The 25,886-nt window shown below is 43.4% G+C and overlaps 1 protein-coding gene across 1 annotated transcript in view; it reads left to right on the forward strand.

The window, feature by feature from the left end:
- Window positions 1–9,436: 9,436 nt before the first annotated feature.
- matn4 (matrilin 4) overlaps window positions 9,437–25,886 on the forward strand; it is a 32,520-nt gene continuing 16,070 nt past the window's right edge. The window contains exons 1-11 of the mRNA XM_034084054.2: window positions 9,437–9,503; window positions 11,017–11,192; window positions 11,526–11,684; window positions 12,575–12,806; window positions 14,437–14,559; window positions 14,850–14,972; window positions 19,244–19,366; window positions 19,703–19,825; window positions 20,379–20,501; window positions 22,927–23,049; window positions 25,391–25,513. Coding sequence (XP_033939945.1) covers window positions 9,437–9,503; window positions 11,017–11,192; window positions 11,526–11,684; window positions 12,575–12,806; window positions 14,437–14,559; window positions 14,850–14,972; window positions 19,244–19,366; window positions 19,703–19,825; window positions 20,379–20,501; window positions 22,927–23,049; window positions 25,391–25,513 — 1,495 coding nt within the window. The remainder of the gene's footprint in view (window positions 9,504–11,016; window positions 11,193–11,525; window positions 11,685–12,574; window positions 12,807–14,436; window positions 14,560–14,849; window positions 14,973–19,243; window positions 19,367–19,702; window positions 19,826–20,378; window positions 20,502–22,926; window positions 23,050–25,390; window positions 25,514–25,886) is intronic.

Here is a 25,886-nt window from a genome sequence, read left to right on the forward strand (position 1 = left end):
TGCCTGTCTTACTTACTCTCTCTCTCTCTCTCTCTCTCTCTCTCTCTCTCTCTCTCTCTCTCTCTCTCTCTCTCTCTCAGTCTCTGTTTCTACAGCCAGTGAACACATGAGAGGTTTCTCAATACTCAAATTTCCCCTCCTCGACTCCTATCCTCGACTCCCCTCCTCGAGACTTGGTGCCGCCCACAGGAGATGCGAGCGGAGGAGCCGAGGAGGGGAACCGAGGAGAGAGGAGTGGAAGCAGCAGGCGGTTATAGCTCCTCCAGAGAGCCTCCTCGGTCCTCGATGCTCGGTCCTCGAAGTGCATTTAGAGAAATGAGATGTCCTTCAACATGGCGCGCTGAAATTCATTTCCGGGTCACTAGCGGAGGACCGAGGAGTCGAGGAGTCGAGGAGGGGAAATTTGAGTATTGAGAAACCTCTATGGTCTCCACCTGTCTGTCTGCTACAGTCTGAACCAGAGACTAAGTGTTTATGTCTCAGTGTGAATCCAGCTGTCAATCAAACAGAGAGACATGTACCTGTCCGTCCCTCCACTCATTTACCTGTCCGTCCCTCCACTCATTTACCTGTCCGTCCCTCCACTCATTTACCTGTCCGTCCCTCCACTCATTTACCTGTCCGTCCCTCCACCCATTTACCTGTCCGTCCCTCCACTCATTTACCTGTCCGTCCCTCCACTCATTTACCTGTCCGTCCCTCCACTCATTTACCTGTCCGTCCCTCCACTCATTTACCTGTCTGTCCCTCCACTCATTTACCTGTCCGTCCCTCCACTCATTTACCTGTCCGTCCCTCCACTCCTACCTGTCTGTCTCTATAAATAATCTTAATATTCTCAATACCTGTAAATCATTTGTTTAGTATCTCCTGAGTCAATCTGCCACCGTTTCTCAACCTGTGGGTCAGGGCCCTGTGGGGGTCTGAGGACGGTGATCAGAGGTCACAGGCTGATTGATTGATAGATTGCAAAAAGGAGTACAACATATATTATTACACCGTCTATTTCTACGCTGAAGCACCTTTAGAACGTATTCTATAGGGGAAAAACAACGGATCATTTTACTCATAACTCACAGACGATTCATCTGCCGATACCTTTTTTAAACAATCAATTATAGTTTAGTCTATTTACAACTTTACACAACGGAACGTGTGCCTTTCAAATACCTTGTTTTGTGGGAGAAAAAGTCAAAATACCCCCAACATATTTATTTGACAAAGATATGACAACGTAAAGCAGGAGATCCCCTCATGTAAGACGCTGGAGTCAAAGAGCATGGTTATTGTTTCAATGTTCCCACATGGAAATATGACTGAAACCATTACTTAAACATCATAGTTGTTGTTATGAAGCTCTACCATACAGTTAGTCAAACGAGGCTTTTTAGTTGTTTAAAAAGAACGTAACTCGACGGTTTTGTTTGTCTCATTGTTATCTTGCTTGTTTGTTTGTATTAAAGGAAGGTAAAGTCGGTCCATCTCTTTCTCCAGACTGAAATACCTCAACAAATATTGGATGGATTTTCATGAAACTTGGTTTGAACATCCATGATGGTAATAACTAGGGTTTAGTGCCATCGTCAGGTAAAGAACTCACATTTTCTTGCCAAACAAATGGCATTCCCATCACATTTGTCCGAACCGTTGGTGTGTCACGTTGCTAACAATCGACTCACAAAGTAACATCATCTCCCACTCACCTTTCCTCTCTTTTTCTTCGTTGTCCAACTCCTCCATGTCGGTTTCTGCTGACAATAAGAGGAGGCGTTCCTCAGGTCCATCTTCACTCATTCAATCCTTTATGTGCAGCACAGCAGGGAACTGGGCAGTGTTACAGCAAAGGGCACGGTGCAGATATAAGTAGATTAAGAGTCAAGAACATGTCGATAACATACAAATAAGTAAAATGATAAATGGACTGTACTTATATAGCGCTTTATCCAGTCTTTAAGACCCCTCAAAGCGCTTCACATACTACATGCCGTTCACCCATTCATGCTGAGCAGTGTATGTTAGGACATGCACTAACATGCACATTCACACACCGTTGGTCATCGGGAGCAACTCAGGGTTAAGTATCTTGCCCAAGGATACATCGACATGTTGGCTGCACGGGCTGGGATCGAACCCACAGCCTTCTGGTTGAAAGAAGACCGTACTCCCTCGCAGCCACAGTGCAGATAAAAGGAAGTAAGGGGAGATAACGGAACGTATACAGTAAATGTAAGAAGCAGCTAATAATAACAGTAGTAGGCCTACATACTGCAATGGGTAAATATTTCCCAGCAGAGATCTGCACGTTAACTGGGACACATCTCTTTGTATCTGACGGTGATAAACAAAAGCACAGTTGGCAGGTGTGGTTGTGGAGGAATAAAACAAAGACTTCAGTGTCTCCAGAGCGCTGTGTCATCTTATTCCTGCAGCTGTGGACCTGATGTCAGGTTGGGATTAAGTGCAGCTTGATGGTCCGTTGAAAAGTGGAGATAAACTAAACAAATCAGACTGAAAATGATGCATCAGGGCTTTACATGTCTTAAAAACAGACTGAGAGAACTTAAGGCTGACAATAACAAAACAATAACACAAATAATGCATCCGGGAGTTGGAGCTGACCTGAAATCACGTTAAGTTCCTCTTGTTGTCTTTTCTTTCTGCTGCAGCTTCAGTTTCTGTCCATCCAGATGAGATTTTAAAGTGTCTCCGTCCTCAGCAGGAAACATTAGCTAACGTTAAATCAACTTAAACACTAACGAAGCACCTCAGCATCAGTCCAGCTACTGTACCTGAGGCTTTGGTGGAAAACATCTGTGTGCAAATGTGTGTGTTAGCGTGTGTTCATGTTTGCCCTCCATCCCGGATCCGTTATCTGAGGTGTGTGTGTGTGTGTGTGTGTGTGTGTGTGTGTGTGTGTGTGTGTGTGTGTGTGTGTGTGTGTGTGTGTGTGTGTGTGTGTGTGTGTGTGTGACTTACTGTATCTCTCAGTCTGTGTGTACAAGCAGATAGTCACCTGTTGGTTTCTCACACACACCTTGTCTCTCTTGGAGACACACTGCAGACACGTGCTGCTTTTCAGAAGCACGTTTTTTAATCAGTCAAACATGCAATGCATTTCTTTTGTTTCCCTGCTGCTGTATTCTATTGGACAGGATTCAAAAATACCAATTTATACATCTCGTAACACCCACATCGCTCTGGAATAATAATCACCTGCCTTCAGTGTCTCTATATGACTTCACAATATAGAGGATTGACATGTACACATGCAGAAGGCAGCTAATGCAGTACATTTAATGCTGTTTAGCCTCTTGAATATGACAAATTGTTGTTATATCACATTGAAGTGAATATTTTTAATAGACTGTATGATTCATTAATTTACATTTACAAAAAAACTGTAGATTATTATGTGCCGAGTCGAATCAGAGCCGCCACACTCGGGAAAATAAGCAATACATACATCGGTCTTTGCAACCGCTTTGCACTGTTCCTTCAACATGGAAATAAAAGCATTTCACGATGATGTTCAAACATTAAACTCCTCCATTTATGAAATATACCTTATCCCTTTACTTCAAAGGTTGGTACGTTTGTACTTGAGAGAAACTGAAGCCCATATTTACCTTCGGACATCGCCATCTTTCCGCCTCTCGTGTCCTCTCGTGTCTGTCAAACCTTCAGCTGTTCAGACTAACACTCAACAAGAAGCCTGCGTTCCCATCAGGCAGCAGGGAGACACACAGCAACAGTGCTGGGGATCCATCCAAAGATAGTCCTCATCAATGCAGGAACAACTGGGCCTTGGATCTGGGAGAGAGATTGGTTGTGTTTGAGATGATGAGAGACTCCGGAGGAAAAGAGTGAAGTCACATCATTGAAACTTAGCGATGCAGAGACTTGGAAGAGACCGACAAGGAAGACGGTTCTATTTAATCTGTACTTTTAATATCACTAGAAGTCTCACCATCTTAACGCCAAGAGGCGGCTGGTCTCGTTTAGCAATAACATAAAGGTTTTTAAAGAAATACTTAAGAGGTGGCACATCTGAAATTCTTATTGTATTACATTTGACATCACTGTTTTTTATTATAATTGTATTTATATTCATTATATTTTTATTTTATTTTTATTTTAATAGTAATTTATTTGATTAATTTGTATTATTTTTAAGTATTTTTATTTTTTATAAATGCATTTCTGTCTTAATACTTTTAATGTCACAGCTGATCAAATATAGACATATCCTGCTTGGTAATTAAATCTCTAATCAAACATATTCTATTAATAATCAAAAACGGCTGAGTAATTTATTTTCTGTTTTTATTTTTAGACGTACTTTAGTCAAAGGATTGAAGAAATAAAATACGTACTTAAAATACCTAAACATGGTACTTAATTGCAGTTCTTGAATGAATGTAGTTACTTTCTACCACTGTTTCCCTCTGACATAATGTCGCTTGCTTGAGTCTGGAGTGTATCTCAGGTTAATGCAGTGTCACCTCCTCAGAGTGATGTGTTCTGCAGGCTGAAGGTCTTTAGAGGCCGACGAACAGGAAGTCTGCAGGATGCATCAACTCCTTCGCTCCACAGGGGGCAGCAGCAGGAAGTCCGGATGCTTGCTACTGTTCGGTCACATGATGACGCTTGTTTTAGTAGCTCGGAGTTCATTAAATGCATGAGGAATTTCATTACTCTCAGTTATATTCCACTCTACTTCCTGTTATTGAGCTAGACATCAGGCTTAAAAACCTTTTTTGGAAGGGATACACAGTGTCATGTAAAAAGCCCAAACAATTAGGCGTTACAAATCATAGTGTCATGTCTCGAAAAGTCATTGTAAAAGTGTATTCTTTAAGTCAGCTTTTGTCATGTCCCTTTGTCTTGTGCCTTCCTGTTTATATTTCGAAAAGTAATTCTCCCTCTCGTTTCAGGTCGCTGTGCTCCCCGCGCCTATGTGTCTCCTGCGTGTGTGATTGTGTACCCCGCCCTGATTGTTTCCACCTGTGCCCCTTACCTTGTGTGTATACATTGTCTTAGTCTCCACCTGTCCTGTGCCAGTTCGTCTTCTTTCATGACTCGACATACTAGCGTACATTTAAGCCTGATCCTTGTTTGTTGTTTTGTTTTAAGTTCCTTGTGGAAGTATTTAGTTTCTCCTCGAAAGAGTGATTTTCTGTTCTTTGTTTTGTTACTGTGGAAATTCCAGTAAAGTACGTTATTATTTGAAACCATCTGAGCCTGAGTTGTGCATCTGAGTTCACCCCTTGACACATACACTGAACAAAAATATAAACGCAACACTTTTGTTTTTGCTCCCCTTTTTCATGAGATGAACTCAAAGATCTAAAACATTTTCTATAAACACAAAATAACCATTTCTCTCAAATATTGTTCACAAATCTGAAAAAATCTGTGATAGTGAGCACTTCTCCTTTGCCGAGATAATCCATCCCACCTCACAGGTGGGGCATATCAAGATGCTGATTAGACAGCATGATTATTGCACAGGTGTGCCTTAGGCTGGCCACACTAAAAGGCCACTCTGAAACGTGCAGTTTTGCTTTATTGAGGGGGTTTGGGGGGGTCCGAAAACCAGTCAGTATCTGGTGTGAGGGGTAGGGTTAGGGGTAGGGTGAGGGTTAGGGTAATGTTGTGAATCGAGTGGCCTGTGTTCGTCATCCATTACATACGCCTGCCCATACCATAACCCCACCACCACCATGGGCCACTCGATTTAGGTCCCCACAAGTATAGTAATGCTAGGCCACACACACACACACACACACACACACACACACACACACACCACACACACACACACACACACACACACACACACACACACACACACACACACACACACACACACACACACACACACACACACACACACACACACACACACACACACACACACACACACACACACACACACACACACACACACACACACACTGCCCCCTCAGCGCATGTTCTATAATTATCCACAGACAACATCATTCAGCGTTCTTGTTAAACATTGGAAATCCAATTTCCTTTAATTAACACTTTAACCAAATTAAAACCGCGTCTAGTCTCTGCGCCACCACTGGGAATACACTTCATTTATAGAGAACAAATAGTGTTGTGTATACCGCATGAACTTAAAGGATAAGTATGATATCTGTGAAATCTGGAAGAAAATGTGCTTTAATGGGAAATCGCAGAATCTAAGCGCACATTGTGGAGCCGTTTGATGCCACATACAGTAGGAGAGTATTTCATAGAGCTGCTTGTTGAAAAGGAGTTGTTGACGTTGGCATGGAAGTGAGATTACAGCGACAAATGAAACAGTGGCTTTTTTATTAAAAGGTCTTTTCAAGTGCAGGCAGTAAAAATAAACCACTGGATTTCCTGCAGTCTAGTTTTGCTGCAGCACAGACTCAGAGGAGAACATGTTCAAAGTGTAAAGCAGCTTTATTGTAAGTTTCCAGCTACATAAAGACAGGATGACCTTTTAAAACAAGAAAGTGCGCAGTCAGGCTGCGGTGGGAAAAGCACATTGACATCAGAGTAGAAATATTTGTGTTAGAATCATTTGTTTGTCCACAATTGTACGGATTTAAATGTCTTAATTAAAATGACCTGTGTTTTATAATATGATCTTAGCACGGTCCCTTTAATGGTGGTATATAAGGAGGCGTGTGGCACAGTGGGTTGTGCGTTGGTGTTCGGATCAGGGGTCAAACCCCACTGCAGTCAGCATGTCGTTGTGTCCCTGAGAGACTTCACCCCAAAGTGCTCCTGTGGGGATTTCCCACAGTACTGAGTATGTGAGTCGCTTTGGATAAAAGCGTCTAACAAGTGACAAGTAATGTAATGTAACTTAGCTAAGACATGGTTGACGACCTAAAGGAAAGAATTGCGAAAGGTGAGACTGTGATGTTGATGTAAAGTTTGTACACAGATACTATTACAACATTAAAGGAGTATTTTGGATTGGAAAATGTGTTTGAGACACCGAAAAAAACGGACTATTAGTTGAAATAGATGCTATATTTATAATATTTTCACTGTTTTATTTGCTGCATGCGTATGTTAGTGTTATTATGTGACTTTGGTGACTCTTGATTAAACCTTTAAAACACCAAACCTACACAGTAACACGTACCAAGTGACACAGAGTGACGCCAGAATACTAGTTTTGTCAATCGAGTGTGTTGGCTTCAGTTCCCCGACAGAAAGGGCCGTCTGACAGGAAGCTGAAAATGTGTACATAAAATGCTCTTAAATTGATATTGATTAATTTAGGTGTCCACATACATGCTTATACCTTATCTACACTGACTGAAGAAGCACCTCATATAACCCCACTTCAAAAATCTTGAACTTTTCCCCACGATAAGGAAGAAGTAGTTTATGGGATATCTTACAACATAACCAAAATAAACAGGACCCTTTTTCTTGGGAATGAGAAAAACACATAAGGATCCACGGAGGACACTTAATACCAGAGGACGTGGTACAACCAGTAGGAAACATTGAAATGATATTTCATTTGCACTTTTAAATTGTTCACCAGATCCACCGGGTCTGAAGTCCAAGAGTCTAAGAAGGAGGAAATATAGCATTCAAAAAGCTCTTTATTTCTCTCATCCTGCCTGTGCTGCAGCACCTCTGTTCACCCTCCGTCTGAAACCAGAGCCCAGTCTGCTCTGATTGGTTAGCTGGCCGGCTCTGTTGTGATTGGTCAACCACTTAGAGATGTCCCGCCCCTTAGACTATCACGCACAATGTGTTGGAGTGCTAGCCAATAGAAGCGTGAGTGTTTTTTTGTTTTTTCTAACTTTTTCGGACACATATTTTGCATTTAAGATCAAACAAAGTGCCTTCTTTCCAAAAAGTGGAAGACATAATGTGCTCCGAGTGTTTGGCTGAGCCTCCGTTCACAGAGGCAGATATAAAAAATACTTGGATAAGAGAAAGCCAACGAGACAAACAGAGGTCTTTTGTGCTCGTGTACATCTGTTCAGACTCTGGCTCTTACTTAAAAAGATATAAGCCCCTGAAGGACCCTCTCAGCGGCCTTGACGAAGAGAGGTGTCTCTATTTGTGCCTGTTTGAGTTGACTGTGTGCCCTGAAGGTAAACAGACGTTATCATTATTCCTCTGCTGCTGCTATGGAGGCGGATACTGACAGAGACACAGGCAGATTAGTGTGTGTGTGTGTGTGTGTGTGTGTGTGTGTGTGTGTGTGTGTGTGTGTGTGTGTTTAGCAGGAATTATCGAGCACCTTCTCCAGGTGTGTGCAGTCGAGGGTTTTACGACGGGGCAGGACTGGAATCTGCAACACACCCGCCATGCACATCATAATCACCTCACAAACACAATGAGGGGAATTTACTGACGCTTTTACATTCATCGCAAACGTTCAGGGCGCTTTTCTAGGGTCATTCTAGGTGAAAAATAATAATGAATAAAGTCGGTCAGATTAAAACAGTAGGAGATTGTTCAAATATGGCCTGTGGAAAGTGCAAAAAATACCACAAAGACGCACATAAAATCCCAAATGATTGAGCACCCGTTGGTTTTACGATAAACCTCCAAGAGGCTTTCCTGTGCGTCCTATCGTGCTATATATAGCTACTAGATCTCATATCTGTTGGTGAATCCACAACGAGGGGCTGCCTTTTAGCGACTCTTAGGGCACCCTTTTTGCTGCACCCCGAAAACAATACAGCTGAAAATAAATCAACAGGTTTTAGTAAACGTTGAGGCTCTGCCCTCCGGTTGCTGTGTAGTTTCCACTGCTCGTCGCACTTGGAAGGGTGAAAGACTAACTGACTGTGTGTGTAAATGTGTGACATTTAGAAGAGGATTTAAGGATTTAATCTTGGACCTGGCTTTGCTGGGCTTTTTGACCAAACGCCCAGAAAAGTGCGTCAGATGTTGAATCACTTTTCTAAGCGGTGGAACTTCTGTGTCCGTTTCTGACGCAATTGGAGAGTTACCACAAATAACCGCTTGTGCATTTCCCTCTGTTCAGTGGCGGTTCTAGGTTTAAAAGGAGGGGCCACAGGGGGGTCAGAGGTCAGTGTTAGAGGGGCACTGCCCCCCCTGGCCCCCCTAGAACCACCCCTGTCTCTGTTCCTCCTTATCTCTCCTGCATATTGTGTAATACCATTATTATTAATAATGTTCTATAAATATCGTGCAATTACGTATCTGCCACTACGTTTTTTTGCACTAAATACTGTTAATATTATTACTTATGTGACTGTCTATGTTTCTTGTAGTTAGTGAATTTACTGCACTGTTAGTGTACCGTTTTATTATTATTATACTGCTGTGTTTATTGTATTTCTGTAACTCTGGCACAACCATTTCCATATCTTTATCTTATCTTGTCTCCACAGTGTGATCCAGATCCAGCTGTGAGATCATTATCATCAGGATGAAGATGAGACTCGTCTTCCTCTTCCTGGCGCTCGTCGTCCTCGTCGCCGCCCGACCCAAATCAGGTCAGTCTGAACACACTGAGGGAACAATTACAAGAACAGCAGCAGGAAAGTGTTAACATAAAATCCTCCTGTGCATCGTGACTTTACTTTAAGGCCCTAATGCGTTTGGACGTATCAGATTTATACGTTTGGATGCAGTTGAAACATCTGCAGCCGGATTGACTTGATTTATGTGAGCAGACGACGAGGTGGACATATTTATAAAATGTTAAAAACCCGCCGTTTGCTCATGTCTGTTTGAAACCGAAGACAGATCCCACTCGTCTACTTTCACCTCCTCTGCTTTCACAAGAAGACAGACCTGCTTCATCCCTCCTCCATGACTGCTGTGTCTCTGAGCAGAGATGGTGTTACAGATCACTAAAGACTAAAACATGTGGCTGAAGAGGAGTGAGTTCAGGAGGTAAATGATGTGAAAGTCATGCCTGAACTGCTGCAACTGTAAAACTGAAAACCACACACACCGAGCTGTGAGAACAGAGGCTCTTCGTAGTGACAATTCAACCACAAAAACAATACCCTTTATAAATGCATTGAGAGACAAACACGGTTCCATATCGGGCCAATTTAACACCTTACAAAGTCAGAGGTCCAATGCAGATGAAAAGCAAAAGGGAAAAGAGAAGACGCATATATTAAATAAAAAGGCAAGCACACTTTATTTAAAGAAAGCAAAACATCAAATACAATTAAGTACAGCATGTTAAAAAAACAAGTAGCAGTTTAAACCCATTTTAAAAATTGAAAATAAAGTAATTGAGTTGATTGCACACGAGCAGTGGTTTTGCGTAAGAGTTTTATATAAATGCACATTTCAGCAACAAGGCAGTTAAAGGGCTTTACTGCACATACAACAATACATGCAAAATAAAGTAGGACTCATGCATTTAATAAAGCACATTTAAATACAATTAAAAATGTTTTAACGAGAGAATACCATTTTTTTTTTTAAACTTAAAAAGAGTATAAATACGACACATTTTTCTGGACTGTTTAAACATTAATTTTGTTTTCTAGCAAAAACTCAAAAACAAATAACCCAGCTCTATTTTGAAATGCACAGGAATTGTCTTCAGACTTCATGAAACACCATCCGTTTGAAGGCTTTTTCAACTCATTAGAGCGACCCCTTCTTCCCCTTCGTTTTGCATATTCTGCTCTGTCCTGCCCTCTATCAGGAAATAACACTTTTCGACGTGACTGATTTCCCTTTTCATTGAAATGCAATTACAACAAAATTGAGGGAATAGAACATTTTAAAAACCTTGAAAAAGAGTATAAACACCACACCTTTTTTTCTTCTGGTTAAATATTGATTTTGTTTGATTTTGAAAAAAAGCCAAGGCACTCTTCTACTCTACGTTGATAGACTTCATGAAATTACCATCCGTTTGAAGCCTTTTCAACTTATTAGAGTTCCCTTCGTTTTGTTCTATCACAGTCCTGCCCTTCATCGACGTGATTGATTTCCCTTTTCATTCCTCGTGTTGATCCTTCCTCCTCCCTCTCTCAGGTCCGAAGCAGAAGTGTAAGTCCGGTCCGGTGGATCTGGTGTTTCTGATCGACAGCTCTCGCAGCGTCCGGCCTCACGAGTTCGAGACCATGAGGAAGTTCATGATCGACATCCTGAGCACGCTGGACATCGGACTCAACGCCACCAGAGTGGGGGTGGTGCAGTACTCCAGCCAGGTACTGTCGGACATGTTGTATTTAGTTAATGTCCCCTGGCCCTTTTCCCCACTTCTGGTTAATGCATATGTGATCCTTCTCGGTTTAGCACTAGCAGCATTTTAAACCATGACTTTTAATTAAGAGCATTATTGTGCTGCTGTGTTTATTGTATTTTACTCTGGCACAACAATTTCCTTCAGGATAAATAAAGTATTATCTTATCAGGTTGATAGGGCTGGCGAGGCTAAGTAATGAAATAGCAACGACGCTATTGCAATCACAAAACATGGCAATGTAGGAGCGCCATAGATCAGGCGAGGGATATGGTAAACGTCCCTTTTCTGTCTCCAGGTCCGCACTGAGTTCTCCCTGAAGGCTCACGCTAAACTGGACACGATGGTGAAGGGCATCAACGAGATCATCCCTCTGGCTCAGGGCACCATGACCGGTCTCGCCATCAAATTTGTGATGGACACAGCTTTCGTCGCGGAGGAGGGAGACAGGCCGAAGGTATTTACACATTTCTAACAACAAACACTTTAAAATAAACATTGTCTTCCAGGCGAGGCAACTGGGAGTGGTTTCCGGGTTTAAGTCGAGTCCTCACTGACAATAAGAAAGTGGATCACATCACTCCTGTTCTGAAGTCTTTACACTGGCTTCCTGTGTGTCAAAGAATATATTTCAAAATACTGCTGCTGGTTTATAAAGCACTGAATGGTTTAGGCCCAAAATACATTTCTGACCTCCTGCTAAACTATGAACCATCCAGATCTCTCAGGTCTTCCAGGCGAGGCAACTGGAAGTGGTTTCTGGGTTTAAGGGCTCATTCCTGCACCACTCTATGAAGCACAAAGCATTTTTACCTGATAATAATAATAAAGCTTTATTTATATAGCACTTTTCATACAACACATGCAGCTCAAAGCGCTTTCCAAATGACACATCACAAAAAACAAACAACAAGAAATTCCCCTCAGATTATTTGTTAAGAACTTTAAAAGGTACACGCAGCAAAATATAACATTTCATCAGGTTAACAGACACAAGGAGGTGAAATGGATGATAATACAATAAAATAAATAATGAAAAATGAATACAAATAAAAAGATAATAGTAATAAAAATGCCATCATTCTAATAAAGGTTACACGATTAAAAAATAAAAAAAACAACATCAAAATAAATGTTGCTATTGAAACTGTTAAATAAATAAAATAAGATAAAACCCTTTAACACCTATAAAATAAATAAAACAATATAAAAGTAGGTAAATAAAGACTAAAAGAACAGTTAAAGTCGGGGGCTGCTAATAATAAGCTAATCTAAGAAGATGTATCGTTTATAAATGTCCGCTGAGCTGGCCTCTCTGATGCTTTATTGACTGTCTCCTCTCCTCAGGTTCCCAACGTGATGGTGATCGTGACGGACGGTCGTCCTCAGGATCGAGTGGCAGAAGTGGCGATTGAGGCAAGAGAGAAAGGCATCGAGATCTTCGCTGTGGGCGTGGCCAGAGCCGATATGGCGTCCCTCAGGGCGATGGCGTCCCCTCCATTCGAGGACCACGTCTTCCTGGTCGAGTCTTTTGATCTGATCCATCAGTTCGGACTGCAGTTCCAGGACAAACTCTGCGGTACAAATAATCTCTCTGTGTCTCATCTGTTAAATGTCTCTGCTCAATGTAGTGTTTATCAAACAAGGGAGGACATGGTGCATCTGTTGAGAACAAAAGCCCACAACTAAAGAAAGTATGTTATTATAAATGGGAATCAATTCATTTCCTGAATTTATAACATTAACAGTATTCTCATAATTTGACCCTACAGCATCCAATCAAGTTGATAGAGGGAACCATGCAGTACCCACGTTGCGCCAGTAGGAAAATAAAAGTGATACCTAAGTTAATTTAGTCGGCGTACAAGAACTACGCAGATCAAAAATCTCAGACAGAAGCGCATTATGACTTGATGAGAAATCTGAAATTTGCTCTAAAGCACACAGTTCATTTAAAGTTCACATGTCATGGCCATTTCCACTGATCATAGTTCCATTGTTGAGGTCTACTAGAATAGATTTATACTGTGCAATTTTCCAAACTCACATTGGTTTCGCATACAGCATCTCTGTAAAGTATGTGTATTCACTCTCTCCACTAAACGGCTCGTTGCAGCTCTTGCCCCCCCCCCCCCCTCCCTGTGAGCCGAGTGTGCTCCGATTGGTCGGGACCAGTCGGGACGTTGTGAATCGCGCTGCGCTCCGTGGAGGTGTGGTTTCCTTGTTTAGCGATACACAGCGAAACACAGCCAAACTCACCCTGAGCACACACAAAGTCACAGCCGAAGTAAAAACAATAAGTGTGGCTTGATATTGAGAAGAAAAAGGTTGATAAACGCTGTGAGAATGGGTCTGCACTGCAGAGAGAATTTCGCCGCGATCCCAACTGTCTGTTATCAGCCTGTAGCCAGGGAGGAGAGATCAGCAGAGCTGCGTGCACTGAGTGTGTGAGGAAGTCCGTGGATTGGTCAATTTGGACCAATCAGCGGGGGCTTAACGTAACGGCTCCGCGGACGTAACGTAACGGCTCCACGGATTGGTCCATTTAGTTCAGGGGACGACATGACATCATGATGTCCCCGGAAGAATCAAATGGACAGTGACGTATCTCCAACGAGGCGTTTTGGGGAGGTATTCTCTGTGTTAGAGTTTTACTCGCTACAGGGTGTACTTTGAGGGTTTTGACTCTGCAGACCGTTTACATGCATAAAAACCTTCATAACAACAAGGGGACGGGTGATAACCGGAAAAGCATGACATGGGACCTTTAAAATAGAACATATCAATATATTTACCCAGCGGTTTTAAACAATCAAGACTAAATCATACATTCAAAATATTATATAGCAATAGAAGTACAACACCTCACCAAATACATATTTACTGTGAAGTCAACAAAACGTTTCCAACTTTGACAGAAACTTAATAATAATAATAACTTTATTTATAAGCACCTTTCCTGCAGCCCAACGTGCTTTAGAGAACAAGACAAGATACATAAAGACTAAAGAGTAAGGAACATAATTAAAAACAAGTAACAGAAATAGTTATATCACATAAAACATGAACAGTGATCCCAATAAAATGACCCACAATTAAAAGCCATATTCGTGCACAACCCCGTCCCTCTTACTATGAAGCTCGAGAGTAAGCATGTTTTCTAAAGAGTGATGAACTGGATCTGAACCGTGTGTGTGTGTCTGCTTCAGGAGTGGATCTGTGTGTGGAGTCGAAGCACGGCTGTGAGCAGATCTGTGAGAGTTCGCCGGGATCTTTCCACTGCCTCTGTCTGCCCGGATACTCTCTGAACGAGGACGGGAAGACATGCGCAGGTAACAAGAGGAGCAATACTGACATGTTTTTATAATAATAATAGAGCTTTTCTTGAAACTCAAAGACGCGTAAACATTCATAACAACATGATTAAAACAACACACTTAAAATGAGTAAACACAACATTAATTACATATTTGTGGTACACGTTTGCTCAAAAGCAGGAGTTTTAAAGTATCACATTGTGGGCAAACAAAATCGAGAACACTGCCACAAATGTGTGTGTGTGTGTGTGTGTGTGTGTGTGTGTGTGTGTGTGTGTGTGTGTGTGTGTGTGTGTGTGTTTCAGCCATTGACTTGTGTGCGGAGGGGAAACACGACTGTGCGCAGATCTGCAACGCCTCTCCGGGCGTCTTCACCTGCGACTGCAACGCAGGATACAAACTGAACGACGACAAGAAGTCCTGCACAAGTGAGTCTGACACACACACACACACACACACACACACACACACACACACACACACACACACACACACACACACACACACACACACACACACACACACACACACACACACACACACACACACACATACCATGTATACATCCAACACACTCTCACTCCCTAAGCGTCCAATAGCGACGTTTGGTCAGTGTCCGTGGCGTCCAATTGTGACGCTCCTAGGCTCCTTCAGCGTCATAAAGGGACGCAAATAGCTTTCAACTGATTGCAATATATTCCCATCTGCGTCGGGATTTGACGCTCATGGAAGCACGGCATTCGTTTATGTCGGCTGCCCTTAAAGGCAATGTGAGCATCCATTCCCATTGGATAACGGAGACTTTTACACCCGGAAGTAAGTACTCCTCTTACTGTCGATTGATTTTACAGTGATATCTGCACTACTCATCGACTACAAAACACCAGATTATCCTTGTTAATTACACAACATTGATTGGTTTAAATTGTATTTTTGTATTTTTCCCCTTCGATTCGGAGAAACAAATATGTTTTCTGAGTAAAGGATGGCAGAAGACACTACACTACCCAGAATCCCCAGCTATCGTTTGGCCTACACCATGTGCTCTGTTTGACAAACCCCGTTTTTTTCACCATTCATTCCGATGGCTGGCGTCTATGTCACGTGATCTTCAAATTTCTCCCTGCAGAAAAAGAAAACATGGCCGAAATTCGTTTTATTCTCGGTAGAAAATGCCTATTTTAAAGTTAGTTTGGCCATTAAAATGCGTTTTGATGTCATTTGATGCGAGAAATATGAGTTGTTATTTCAGATTATGTGTGCAGTGGATGTACATGATCTTTAGTTTGCTAGTTATTACGAAGATTACTTCAGGAAATCGCGACGTTTTCATTGTTACCAAGGTGGTTGCTAGGGACGCTGCTATTGATATTATTTCTGTTATGTTGTGTAACTGTTTAATGGTGTTATCTTTATTGCTACCCCCTTCCCCGTCAATGTATAGTGTTGGTCCACAGCCTAAACATATTAGTTTAACAAAATTCGCATCTAAAGATAGCCTACGTTATTTCCCCCCTGTGCAATTCCAGTCTCACATCTCAGAGCACATCGTCATTAACAAATACCGGAAACAGACCAAAATAATAATAATAATACCTTATTCCGAGTGTGCTTGCTTTTCTCTTTGAAAGTCATCACATAACGGCATTGTAATACACGGTTCGGCTGCATTACATATTACATATCTGCCGTAGTTCTGTATTTATAGAGCCCTGATGAGAAGACAAACATGAGGAACTGAAAACGTGACGTGGATCATAAATATATCAGCCATTAAACAACATCTTACATTTCTTTTCACACAATACGTCTCCTTGCAGTATCAACACTAATTCGGCGGACTTTTATATTTGATCCAATTGGTAGATAGGCTGTATTTACACCATAAAGGTGCACAGCTGATATAAAGGGACACCTGGTGGTTAAAGCATGTTATTGAATTTCAATATTTTTATTATTAGATATTAATAGGATCCCTATAAAGTATATTCATTACTCGTTATTCTCTACTAATAGTTAATTAAAGACTGTATGTAATGACTATTTTGCACATCCCGTTCAAGATTTCAAGATGTTCTAAGGTTTATTGACATATCATATAGGCCTACACAACTGTGGTGTAGTTCTGCACTGAATGAAGAACTTGGATCGCAGGTTCCTCAACAGTGCATTACAAGACATCTATCAATATGTGTGCATACCTCCAGCAATGTTAACTATGTTGAAGCACTTATTTTAACTGATATTATACATAATGTATTATACATCTCCGGCCTTGTCAGGTATTGAACAATCAATAAATAAAGAACACAGAATTGTTGAATATAAAACACAGAATTTATGTGATTATACTAAACGATTTTCAAATAAACACAACTGCATATTTAACTGTTACACATGCTGATGTAACGCAAATGTTCCAACTTGGGATCAATAAAGTATATCTTATCTTAAGCTGATCGATGGCTACTGCCATATTTGCAAAATGTGCCTCTGAACCTTGACAAGTGCATGTTTCAGGCTTATCAATTAATGTAATGTAATGTTATCACAGGGGTCACACACAGAAGACCAGCTGTTAAATAAAGCTCTTCTGACCTTAGCTGGCGTGTGGGTATATATATTAATACTGCCCATAATGGGCACAAGCAATTTTCACCCATTTATTAATTATATGTTTTAAATGTGAGTGTTTCCTGTCCCCTAAACCTCCAGGGATGTACACAGTTTAATACTGGCAACTTCTTATTATGGGAAATACGAAAACGTCTTTTCAAACTACAACTCCCAGTAGAGACGTGCCATAGAGAACATGTTGCGAAACAGAATAGCCAGCATGTGTATTTCTGGGGACGGGGTGGGGGAGGGGGGACGCGGTGGACCCGTTCAAATCCAGTTTTGGACAGTCTGCCGTGGTTCCATCCCATTTCAAGTGCTGTTCGAGAATCGGCTTAACCCTCGGAGCATACTCTCCAATCACAGAGCTTGAGGACTATCACGGGGTTTGTCAAGAGCACATGGTGTAGTCCAAACGATAGCTGGGGATTCTGGGTAGTGTAGTGTCTTCTGCCATCCTTTACTCCTGGGAATGGACGCTCACATTACCTTTAAGGGCAGCCGACATAAACGAATGCCGTGCTTCCATGAGCGTCAAATCCCGACGCAGATGGGAATACATTGCAATCAGTTGAAAGCTATTTGCGTCCCTTTATGACGCTGAAGGAGCCTAGGAGCGTCACAACTGGACGCCACGGACACTGACCAAACGTCGCTATTGGACGCTTAGGGAGTGAGAGTGTGTTGATACATCACTTCAGGGGACATTACATTGACTTACATGCATTTCCTGGAGACTTATCCTAACCTTAACCATAACCAACACATGCCTAACCCTAACCCTTACCGTTACCCTAATCCTAACCAAGTCTTCACCCTAAAATTAATGATTCCCCTCATGGGGACCTCCAATGTTTCCCCATAAGGGAAGCGAGTCCCCACACGTGACTGTGTAGACAGATTTAGGTCCCCACAAGTATAGTAATGCTAGGCCACACGCACACACACACATGCAGAAAACATATGATTGATTCCTACATATCATTTGATACACACATCACATTCACTATCTGCTGAAAGGAGCTGGTTTTATATTCATACGTTTGTTCGGCTTGAATTCATGTTCATCAAACTGAACGGATTCAGAGCTTCACAAAATGCTGATTCATGATTTCTCTGCTGAGTCATGAAATGTGGGTTTGCATCATGTCCGCCCTGTTTGTCTCAGTAAAAGACTTTCTATATTCCAGTACATCCCTGTTAAAAATCCCAGGGCAAGAAGAGCCTTATTTAAAAACCCATACATAATGTAAACTAAGAAAACAACAAGCGTCACTCTTAAATCGAAAAGACGTGTTGTTATTTTAGGCTTTAAAACAAATTATCTTAAGCAGGCATAAAGCGCACACACCTAGAGAGCACGAGGAACCGGACGATCGTAGACGTGTTTCAAGACCGGTTGTTGGTTTGCTGACGCTATCCTCGGACAGACCACTAAACCACCGAATATAGTGCGTAGCAGAGTCAAGATGACGGTTCGCTAAAAGAGAAAACATCTGTACGTTTAGGAAGTGCTTTATTTATATGCAGATTTGTTTTCTGTGAGCGAGGCACGCATTTGAAATGCATAGAGCTGCCCAGTGTAACTCCCGGTGGTGATGGGTAGGGAGAGGTTGTGATGTAAGAGGGAGACATTGCCATGTTCGCGATATAGAATATTCGATATTTGCCCAACTCTCCGAACAGATGCAGAGGGACGGACATCGGTGACCTCGACGGCACGTCCATGATCAAGGGGTACCACTTGAATTACGATATGCAAAACAAATCGGCCCAATTATGCCGCAATCATGACTCCTATAGTTTCCTGGTGTATCTAAAGTCTAATTCCCTGAGAGACGAAGAGACCTCTGATGCGAGATTTGGTTGAGCAGGGTACACTTGTACTTTTACTAGTCCTTTATTAGAGATGTGTCTGTTGTTCGTGTTTAGCGTCAGGATGGAACCCTTGTCTTTTTCTCTGCAAACAGAATCTACCTACGGGTACAAATAAATAACCTGAACCCCTCCTCCTCCTCCTCCTCCTCCTCCTCCTCCTCCTCCTCCTCCTCCTCCTCCTCCTCCTCCTCCTCCTCCTCCTCAGTGATCGACTTCTGTTCGTTTGGGAACCACAGTTGTGATCATGAGTGTGTGAGTGTGCTGAACGGCTATCACTGCCGCTGTCAGGAGGGTCATCGGCTGCTGGAGAACGGGAAGACCTGCCAGGGTGAGGAACACACACACACACACACACACACACACACACACACACACACACACACACACACACACACACACACACACACACACACACACACACACACACACACACACACACACACACACACACACACACACAAATGCCATTTGATTGTGTTCTAAACATCTTGTGTTTAAAGTGTTTCCGCGCCTCAGTAGTGTCTGAATTGTGCTGTAAGAATGAACTCTTCCTACCCCAAACTGGAATACAGTATTACCGCCTAGTTTTAACAGGGTATGTTTGTGAGTAAATGCCCAGAAAACACACACACACACTCAAAATAAATGTGTGTGTGTGTTTCAGCCATTGACCTGTGTGCTGAGGGTAAACACGACTGTGAGCAGATCTGCAACGCCTCTCCGGGCGCTTTCACCTGCGACTGCAACACAGGATACACTCTCAATGACGACAAGAAGACCTGCACACGTTAGTCACACACACACACACACACACACACACACACACACACACACACACACACACACACACACACACACACACACACACACACACACAATAAAAAGCTCCTGGTGGAGACAGCTCTTTCTCTATTTTGATAATCAATTAGAAAAGTGGGAATCATTACAAAATCATTTCTGACTCCAGCTTCTTAAATAGCTTCTGCTCACTTTGGACCTTTGGATCACGTAACTACTTCATTGAAAGCAATGGAACACCTGCTACTGGGAACCCAGGGATTTGAGCCTCTGCAGACCATTTACATGCACTAAAACCTATAGCACACGACAGGAAAGGGAAAGCCCCAAAGGCCTCTAATGGAAACGCAGTCGCTTGGCTGTACTTGAACTGTTGCTTTTAGAGTAGATACGTAGAAGTTCATTCACAGACACACACACATTTAGCATTTATGGCAAATAAAGTTTGTGTGTGTGTGTGTGTGTGTGTGTGTGTGTGTGTGTGTGTGTGTGTGTGTGTGTGTGTGTGTGTGTGTGTGTGTGTGTGTGTGTGTGTTACTCAGCCATTGACCTGTGTGCTGAGGGGAAACACGACTGTGAGCAGATCTGCATCAGCGCTCCGGGCGTCTTCACCTGCGACTGCAACGCAGGATACACTCTCAATGACGACAAGAAGGCCTGCACACGTTAGTCAGGCACACACACACACACACACACACACACACACACACACACACACACACACACACACACACACACACACACACACACACACACGTATAATGACATGGATTTGAGGTGACGTGCCTACAGTATGTGAAGTGCAACAACATTCTGCTGGTCGCTGGTTGGCAGACCTTCACGCGATGGCAGAGCGAACAGGTGCAGGCAGGGCCCTGACAGCCCTATAGTTTAAATCTACTACCCACAAAAACAAATTGTAAATGTATTTAGGATCCTATCCATGTGATTTTAAGTGGGGGTCGACCTCAAATCCTCTAGGGGGGTCAGGGGGCATGCTCCCCTGGTAAGTTTTAATTGTTTTTGGAGTTAGATGCATCAATCTGGTGCATTTTGAGGGGAAAATAAAGAGACTAGATCTATGGGAACACCTATATTAAACAGAACTGTATACATTTCAATAATCATAAAACCATGGCCATAACCAATAACGGTACGTCCACACAGCAGCTTCAGAATAAACTTCCACCGCTTCCAACGCTTCTCTGCCCATTGACTTTGAATGGGGATGACGTCACTTTGCCTCGCTTTTCGCCGAACTGCATTGTGGGGGAGCGAAGCGAAGATTTCCAGGATGTCCAGGATGTCCAGGATTCAAAAGTTGAGCAATGTTCAACTTTTGAAGCTGAGCTGGAAGCGTCAGCCAATCAAACACGTTTATGCAAATCTGACAGTAGAAGCGCTCGCCAATCAAACCGCGTGTAAGCAGGGAGAACCAGACCGCAGTTCATTTCCTCATATTCCAAACGAGAAATTACGGTAGCAAATCACCCGGTTCTTTACGACCAGAACTATTAACGGGATACAAACCGGAGGAACCAGCATGGAGGGAGGTGGCAGAGGCAGTGGGGAAACTGGTAGGGTTTCGCCTGTTTGGGGAGTTTATATATATATATATATTGCTCGCATAAAATCCCCGTATGTCGGGGGCGGGAGATTCATGTGATTGGTTGTTGGTCGCATTGCTCGCAAAAAATCCCCAAGCTGTCAGACACGCCCAGCTCCAAGATTTTCAAGATTTTTGAAAATCTGCTGTGTGGACGTACCGTAACATACAATATGAAAAAAACACTGAAACTTGTTTATTAATTTATTTTTGGTTCATTTATAGTTGTGAGTGTGTCTGTGCTCCTGAATCAGCCTCTCCTGTCTCCCTCCTCTCCCCCTGCTCCTCTCCCTCCTCTCCCCCTGCTCCTCTCCCTCCTCTCCCTCCTCTGTCCCCTGCTCCTCTCCCCCTGCTCCTCTCCCTCCTCTCCCCCTGCTCCTCTCCCTCCTCTCCCCCTGCTCCTCTCCCTCCTCTCCCTCTGCTCCTCTCCCTCCTCTCCCTCGTCTCCCTCCTCTCCCCCTGCTCCTCTCCCTCCTCTCCCCCTGCTCCTCTTTGAGGCAGCACCAAATACTAGTTTTAGCTCTCAACAAGTTTTACAAGTGTATCTTACCTTTTTTCACCTGGTTAACTTTTTATTTTGTATTCATGCAGATGTTACTAATCACTGCCCTCTCAAATGGAAATATGTGTTTACATACATGGTGACCAAACCGTTTGAGACCCACTGAGAACTCCCTAGATTCCACCGGGTCCGTCTGCGGCGCGTTACGGCTGCGCCGCGGTTTTGGTCCGGCCTATTTTTTTATTTTGTATTTAACCTTTATTTAACTAGATAAAAGCATTGAGATACAATCTCATTTTCAATGCTGACCTGGCTAAGAAGGCAGCAACGTTACACATAACACAAACATATAAAATACAGAGAACATAAGAAAACAAAAGACAAAAAAGCAGTCACTACATTGAGCACATTTGGACAGTAAGAAAGGTGCTACGTATTACTGCAAGAGCAGCTGGTGGTAAGGACTTCAGACAACTTCAATTTAAAATATGCTATAGAGACAAGTGCCCTCAGCGGCCTCCTCCGGCGTCAAACCCTACCGGGCGCGTTTCAGAAGCGTTTCAGAAGCGGAGCGTCTTGCCTGCCGGCTCACAGTTTTTGTTGATTTGGGCATTATGTCCTGGACAGGCTACTTTGTGCAGACAAAGTTAATAATAATTGTAATATCCCAGTTATAAACGACATGATTCAAAGATGTGTTGCTGTATTTTAGTGGTAAATAAATGCATTCATCATCATCATAATTATTCTATATATATAATTTACACAGTGCCTGTAGACCGGAGGAGAACGCTGGCGTTTCTCCTCCTACTTGAAAGACTACGGAGGGATAGGGTCTGCAAAATGAGTTTGTTTGTATAGTCTATGTGTGGGAAACCCTGCATTTAGCATTTATGGCAAATAAAGTTTGTGTTTGTGTGTGTGTGTGTGTGTGTGTGTGTGTGTGTGTGTGTGTGTGTGTGTGTGTGTGTGTGTTACTCAGCCATTGACCTGTGTGCTGAGGGGAAACACGACTGTGAGCAGATCTGCATCAGCGCTCCGGGCGTCTTTACCTGCGACTGCAACGCAGGATACACTCTCAATGACGACAAGAAGGCCTGCACACGTTAGTCACACACACACACACACACACACACACACACACACACACACACACACACACACACACACACACACGCACGCACGCACACACACACACACACACACACACACACGTATAATGACATGGATTTGAGGTGACGTGCCTATGTGAAGTGCAACAACATTCTGCTGGTCGCTGGTTGGCAGACCTTCACGCGATGGCAGAGCGAACAGGTGCAGGCAGGGCCCTGACAGCCCTATAGTTTAAATCTACTACCCACAAAAACAAATTGTAAATGTATTTAGGATCCTATCCATGTGATTTTAAGTGGGGGTCGACCTCAAATCCTCTAGGGGGGTCAGGGGGCATGCTCCCCTGGTAAGTTTTAATTGTTTTTGGAGTTAGATGCATCAATCTGGTGCATTTTGAGGGGAAAATAAAGAGACTAGATCTATGGGAACACCTATATTAAACAGAACTGTATACATTTCAATAATCATAAAACCATGGCCATAACCAATAACGGTACGTCCACACAGCAGCTTCAGAATAAACTTCCACCGCTTCCAACGCTTCTCTGCCCATTGACTTTGAATGGGGATGACGTCACTTTGCCTCGCTTTTCGCCGAACTGCATTGTGGGGGAGCGAAGCGAAGATTTCCAGGATGTCCAGGATCTCCAGGATTCAAAAGTTGAGCAATGTTCAACTTTTGAAGCTGAGCTGGAAGCGTCAGCCAATCAAACACGTTTATTCAAATCTGCCAGTAGAAGCGTCAGCCAATCAAACCGCGTGTAAGCAGGGAGAACCAGACCGCAGTTCATTTCCTCATATTCCAAACGAGAAGTTAAGGTAGCAAATCACCCGGTTCTTTACGACCAGAACTATTACCGGGATACAAACCGGAGGAACCGGCATGGAGGGAGGTGGCAGAGGCAGTGGGTGAAACTGGTAGGTGTTCGCCTGTTTGGGGAGTTTATATATATATATATATTGCTCGCATAAAATCCCCGTATGTCGGGGGCGGGAGATTCATGCGATTGGTTGTTGGTCGCATTGCTCGCAAAAAATCCCCAAGCTGTCAGACACGCCCAGCTCCAAGATTTTCAAGATTTTTGAAAATCTGCTGTGTGGACGTACCGTAACATACAATATGAAAAAACACTGAAACTTGTTTATTAATTTATTTTTGGTTCATTTATAGTTGTGAGTGTGTCTGTGCTCCTGAATCAGCCTCTCCTGTCTCCCTCCTCTCCCCCTGCTCCTCTCCCTCCTCTCCCCCTGCTCCTCTCCCTCCTCTCCCCCTGCTCCTCTCCCTCCTCTCCCCCCTGCTCCTCTCCCCCTGCTCCTCTCCCCTGCTCCTCTCCCTCCTCTCCCCCTGCTCCTCTCCCCCCTGCTCCTCTCCCCCTGCTCCTCTCCCTCCTCTCCCCCTGCTCCTCTCCCTCCTCTCCCTCCTCTCCCCCTGCTCCTCTCCCTCCTCTCCCTCCTCTCCCTCTGCTCCTCTCCCTCCTCTTCCTCCTCTCCCTCCTCTCCCCCTGCTCCTCTCCCTCCTCTTCCTCCTCTCCCTCCTCTCCCCCTGCTCCTCTCCCTCCTCTCCCCCCTGCTCCTCTCCCTCCTCTCCCCCTGCTCCTCTCCCCCTGCTCCTCTTTGAGGCAGCACCAAATACTAGTTTTAGCTCTCAACAAGTGACCAAACCGTTTGAGTCCCACTGAGAACTCCCTAGATTCCACCGGGTCCGTCTGCGGCGCGTTACGGCTGCGCCGCGGTTTTGGTCCGGCAGCAACGTTACACATAACACAAACATATAAAATACAGAGAACACAACTAAGAAAACAAAAGACAAAAAAGCAGTCACTACATTGAGCACATTAGGACAGTAAGAAAGGCACTACTTATTACTGCAAGAGCAGCTGGTGGTAAGGACTTCAGACAACTTCAATTTAAAACATGCTATAGAGACAAGTGCCCTCAGCGGCCTCCTCCGGCGTCAAACCCTACCGGGCGCGTTTCAGAAGCGTTTCAGAAGCGGAGCGTCTTGCCTGCCGGCTCGCAGTTTTTGTTGATTTGGGCATATGTCCTGGACAGGCTACTTTGTGCAGACAAAGTTAATAATAATTGTAATATCCCAGTTATAAACGACATGAATCAAAGATGTGTTGCTGTATTTTAGTGGTAAATAAATGCATTCATCATCATCATAATTATTCTATATATATAATTTACACAGTGCCTGTAACTTGAAAGACTACGGAGGGATAGGGTCTGCAAAATGAGTTTGTTTGTATAGTCTATGTGTGGGATTGCATTTAGCATTTATGGCAAATAAAGTTTGTGTGTGTGTGTGTGTGTGTGTGTGTGTTACTCAGCCATTGACCTGTGTGCTGAGGGGAAACACGACTGTGAGCAGATCTGCATCAGCGCTCCGGGCGTCTTTACCTGCGACTGCAACGCAGGATACACTCTCAATGACGACAAGAAGGCCTGCACACGTTAGTCACACACACACACACACACACACACACACACACACACACACACACACACACACACACACACACACACACACACACACACACACACACACACACACACACACAACTTGTGGGCAATACTGTGGGCAATCCCAACAGGAGCAATTTGGGGTGAAGTGTCTCAGGGACACAACGACATGCTGACTGCAGTGGGGATTGAACCTGTGCCCCCCTGATGCCAACACCTACGCACTAGTCCACTGCGCCACACGCCTCCATACGCACGCACATGCGCACACACACAAACTCCCACACTCACAATGAAAGGCTCCTGGTGCAGACGGCAGACGGCTCTTTTTTCTCTATTTTGATAATCAATTAGAAAAGTGGG

The sequence above is a fragment of the Pseudochaenichthys georgianus genome, chromosome 5 (genome assembly GCF_902827115.2).
Source record: "Pseudochaenichthys georgianus chromosome 5, fPseGeo1.2, whole genome shotgun sequence".
In the NCBI taxonomy this organism is placed as follows: Eukaryota; Metazoa; Chordata; class Actinopteri; order Perciformes; family Channichthyidae; genus Pseudochaenichthys; species Pseudochaenichthys georgianus.